Below are 4,815 nucleotides of genomic sequence, written 5' to 3' on the forward strand. Positions count from 1 at the left end.
TCAGTTGCAGTCACGCGAGTAGCGTCGTTTCAGTTCCTCCGTTTCCTGTACCTCACAAATACAGTAACAAATTGACGACGGCCAGGTTCGTACCGGCCGGCCGGGGCTCTCCATGACCGCGCATCACTTCTTTCCCGCAGACGGCATTCCATTCGGTTTCAAGGCGCTATCGATCCGGACGAGGCCTGGGCCTCAACCTGTTTTTAGTTACGTATATACCAATCATGTCGTGGCGGTTCGCCGCCCAACATCACGAACGCGACTCCACCGGTACCTCGAGCACGCCGAGCGTACGTGGACGCCGCCGGCGCCAGCCACCGTCCCTTCCCGGAGAATGGAGCTGGGCCGCGGCGTGCGCGCACTCACGGTGGTCCATGGCAGCAGTGGCAATGGCACGGTCCCGGGCGTTCAAACTGCCCGGATTGGGCAGCGGGTTGGAGTGGTTGATACGTGTGGCGGGAGGGAGCTCGATGATTTCCTGACTTACTCCCTCCGTTCCTAAATATAATTTTTTTAAACGATTTCATTAAGGGTCTACATACAAAACAAAATGATTAAACTTATACTCTAAAATATTTTTATATACATCCGAATGTAGTCCATTAGTGAAATTTCTAGAAAGACTTATATTTAAAAACGGAGGGAGTACCATTGACGGCCAGAGGGATGGCCCCGAACCCGGCCGCACACACAGATCACACAGCTCAGGTGAGTCTGCGGCAACTGGATCTGCCACCCGTATAGGCGCACGAGGTTTTCTCCCGCGTCGCGTGGTAGTACGTACTCCTCGCTTCTCCGTCCGCTTCCTCGCTTCTCCATCACACCCGTCGCAGCCGACCACCCGCCCACGCGTGGCCATCATCCTCCTCCTCCTCCGCTCTCTACTTAATCCCGCCCCGCCACCGCTGCACCACTCGCGCACCCATCAGCACCAACCACCGCTCCCCCCGAGCCCCTCACCGCCAGTAGCACTACCACACAACACATCGCTAGTAGCTAACCAGTAACCAGTGTGCACCACCACCACACACCGCACGTCCATCCACTTGCTTTTTCTTCTTCTTCTTCCCCGATGGCGGGGACGGGGGTGTTCGCGGACGTGCTGGACGGGGAGGTCTACAAGTACTACGCCGACGGGGAGTGGCGCGCGTCCGCCTCCGGCAAGACAGTCGCCATCGTCAACCCCACCACCCGCCAGACGCAGTACAGGGTGCAAGGTGCCGCGCTTGATCCTCCTCTTGTTTATTCTTTCCGGCCAACAGAACTATGCGCTAGCTGACTCTCAGGACTCAGGAGCAGTGTGACCTGGCTGTGTGAGCGGCTAAGCTGTGCATCTTGGTCCTGGGAAAGACCCTGGAGCAGTTTTAACATGCTCCCTGAAGTGATTGAATGCTTGAGCCTGAGAGTGCTCTGCTCTGAGAGCCTCAGAGTGCTCTGCTCTGCTGCCTGAAGTAATTGAATGCTTGACGGTGACTTATTAGTGTCGTTGAAATCTTTCGATACTTACGAAGCAAACATAAGTTTCATCGGTGCAACTAATACTGTACTCCGCACGCACTCACCATCAGTTTTACGAATTGACCGATGTCTCTTTCGATTCTTAAAATCTTTAATGACCCCTGACCCCTGTTAAATGAACTTGATGAGAATTTTCCAGAGTATAGAAATCAACTTTTGAACCTGACTTATATAATTCGCTGAGCAATGTGGTCAGAAATCGTTCAAAACAGAAGCTCCATGGTGATGGTAGGACCGCGTATATCATATACGGAGTATAATCCATGTAGCACTGTTGCGTAGAATCGTATGACAAAATCCAGATTCCTAGAGCTTCTGTTGCTGATGAGAAATTTGGTTTGGCCGCCCTTCTTCAGCATGTACACAGGAGGAGGTGAACAAGGTGATGGACGCCGCCAAGGTGGCGCAGAAGGCGTGGGCGCGGACTCCTCTGTGGAAGCGCGCGGAACTCCTCCACAAGGCGGCGGCCATCCTCAAGGAGCACAAGACCCCGATCGCCGAGTGCCTGGTCAAGGAGATTGCCAAGCCGGCCAAGGATGCCGTTTCTGAGGTCACCAGCGTTTGCACTGTCCATGTGTCCCCCTTCTGCTGCTGTCGTTGAGAACTACGCCTCCGTCCAGAATTACTTGTCGCACAAATGAATAAAAATGAATGTATCTATAACTAAAATATATCTAGATACATCCATTCTTATGACAAGTATTTCCGGACGGAGGGAGTTCTAGTGTTCTTCTTCTTCCGATGCTAAGAGACAAGAGATGCTTGGTTTGGTTTGATATATAGGTGGTGCGGTCTGGCGATTTGGTGTCGTACACAGCCGAGGAGGGCGTCCGGATACTAGGGGAGGGCAAGCTGCTGGTATCTGATAGCTTCCCCGGTAATGAGCGCAACAAGTACTGTTTGAGCTCCAAGGTACACCTGCTCAGATATCTGATCTGATAAATCATCCGTGGTTACTACACTAATGAAACATCCATGTTATCTTGCCCTGCATCTCATGCCATCTCACTCGTAAAGGTACCCCTTGGAGTAGTTTTGGCAATCCCACCATTTAACTATCCTGTCAACCTGGCGGTTTCTAAGATTGGCCCAGCGCTAATTGCTGGAAATTCTCTTGTGCTCAAGCCTCCAACTCAGGTATATGATTTCATTTCTGCATTTTAATCTTATTAGAAAAGATTTATCTGAATTCTGAAGTGCTACTGTGCGAAATCAGGGCGCGGTGGCAGCCCTCCATATGGTACACTGCTTTCACCTGGCCGGTTTCCCAAAGGGCCTGATTAGTTGTGTTACTGGGAAGGGTTCTGAAATAGGTGATTTTCTTACAATGCATCCCGGAGTCAACTGCATAAGGTGAATAATGACTTGCTTCTGCTTCTAGCATTTGTATTTTCAACGAGACGAAAAATTCATATTTTTGTTTGTTTCTTAGTTTCACGGGAGGCGATACCGGTATAGCCATTTCGAAGAAGGCCGGGATGGTCCCGCTTCAGATGGAACTCGGAGGAAAAGATGCCTGCATTGTGCTAGAGGATGCGGACCTCGATCTAGTCGCAGCAAACATAGTAAAAGGAGGCTTCTCATACAGGTACTGAGATAAGAAAATTGATCGTGTGGTGTTTCATAGGGCTAGACCACACATGTTGAATTTATTGGGGATCTGGAATTTGTTGAATTTATGGCCTGCCATTTCTTAGAAGAGTCACAAGCAACAACTGGAAATGGATATACCATCTTCGCTAACAGAACACATGTCATCCAAGTTGTGCCATGTATAACAGATAGTGGTGTCATATGCTTTTCCTTAGCTCACATAGTCACATGCTCCCATCCTCATGTCATAACTCATACTGTTTATTGTGAGTATTGTTGAACATTGTGTCTTTTTTTGTTTCAGTTTATGCTTGTGCTTTATTTCTTTCTACTGTCTATCTCATCTTATTTGCACCCATGGCGCTCCTTGAAGTTACACTCACATATATATGCCATGAACTTGTGATCAACATAGTGGCCAGAGGTGCACTGCAGTCAAAGTGGTTCTGATCATGGAAGTCGTGGCTGACGCCGTCGTGGAGAAGGTCAATGCCAAACTGGCAAAGCTGAAAGTTGGCCCACCAGAGGATGACTGTGATATCACCCCAGTTGTAACAGAATCCTCGGCAAATTTCATTGAAGGCTTGGTAATGGATGCCAAGGAGAAAGGGGCAACTTTTTGCCAAGAGTACAGGAGAGAAGGCAACCTCATCTGGCCATTGCTATTGGATCATGTCCGGCCTGACATGAGGATTGCTTGGGAGGAGCCTTTTGGCCCTGTTTTGCCAGTGATCAGGATCAACTCTGTTGAGGAAGGCATCCACCATTGCAACGCCAGCAACTTTGGACTCCAGGTCTCTTTCTCTATTGTTCTGTCAACCTATATGTACCCCTAATTTTTTTTAGGCTATTATGAATCTTGGATGCTCATTGTTTGTGGATTCCAGGGATGTGTGTTCACTAGAGACATCAACAAGGCAATCATGATCAGTGATGCAATGGAGACTGGAACGGTGCAGATCAACTCTGCCCCGGCTCGAGGACCGGACCATTTCCCCTTCCAGGTACTGTCGCTACCGTGCCCGCGACTCGACATCAACATGGATTTGGTCCAACAAGTTCGTTTTCTCCTTCCAGCTGCTATATAATGTGATGTCTATCTGGATTGCAGGGTCTCAAGGACAGTGGAATAGGATCCCAGGGGATAACCAACAGCATAAACATGATGACCAAGGTGAAGAGCACTGTCATAAACCTGCCATCTCCATCCTACACCATGGGCTGAGACGTTCATGTACAGGAATCAGACGTTGTATAAGCACACGAGTACGATGTAGAGAATTCAAATGTTTTGTAACCACGTGAGATTTGGAGATCTGTATCTGTATGCTTCTACATGTACCTTGGCTGTTTTACAGTAAAAGAAATAAAACAAAATGAAAGCAAGCACAAATCTTGGTTCTGCATGCTTCTCGTTGATGATGAATCGCTGTATAACTATGCAAAGTGTAGGAGATTAGGTTTATGCTGTGCAACACTCAATATTGATTGGATGCACTAGGCACGTATATGTAGGTACAAGATGAGCCTCTACCTCAACTATACAATAGAGACTAAGAGGAGGGCCCAATAACACAATATACATGCACAAATATATATTCAACACTGTTACGCAATCCCGGATCCGCTAACACCAACGTTTCCGACTCACATGCGTCAACAGGCCAAACCGGAAAGCAACACCGACTTATGACAGGCCTTGGG

At 48.6% G+C, this 4,815-nt stretch overlaps 1 protein-coding gene across 1 annotated transcript; it reads left to right on the forward strand.

The window, feature by feature from the left end:
- Window positions 1-903: 903 nt before the first annotated feature.
- On the forward strand, window positions 904-4,497 carry LOC123425532 (NADP-dependent glyceraldehyde-3-phosphate dehydrogenase). Its single transcript, XM_045109221.1, has 9 exons — window positions 904-1,217; window positions 1,875-2,068; window positions 2,302-2,430; window positions 2,536-2,655; window positions 2,735-2,871; window positions 2,951-3,106; window positions 3,527-3,905; window positions 3,999-4,115; window positions 4,223-4,497. Exons 1-9 carry the CDS (start codon window positions 1,073-1,075, stop codon window positions 4,334-4,336), a joined length of 1,491 nt encoding a protein of 496 aa, XP_044965156.1. The 5' UTR covers window positions 904-1,072; the 3' UTR covers window positions 4,337-4,497.
- Window positions 4,498-4,815: the final 318 nt, after the last annotated feature.

Source organism: Hordeum vulgare, chromosome 2H, assembly GCF_904849725.1.
Source record: "Hordeum vulgare subsp. vulgare chromosome 2H, MorexV3_pseudomolecules_assembly, whole genome shotgun sequence".
Lineage (NCBI taxonomy): Eukaryota > Viridiplantae > Streptophyta > Magnoliopsida > Poales > Poaceae > Hordeum > Hordeum vulgare.

Excerpts from the sequence above, each read along its gene's own strand:
- LOC123425532 (XM_045109221.1), top strand. The coding sequence starts at position 1,073 with ATGGCGGGGACGGGGGTGTTCGCGGACGTGCTGGACGGGGAGGTCTAC. Across the intron at positions 2,431-2,535 it reads AGTACTGTTTGAGCTCCAAG|GTACCCCTTGGAGTAGTTTT; the intron begins GTACACCTGCTC and ends TCACTCGTAAAG. Across the intron at positions 3,906-3,998 it reads CCAGCAACTTTGGACTCCAG|GGATGTGTGTTCACTAGAGA; the intron begins GTCTCTTTCTCT and ends TGTGGATTCCAG.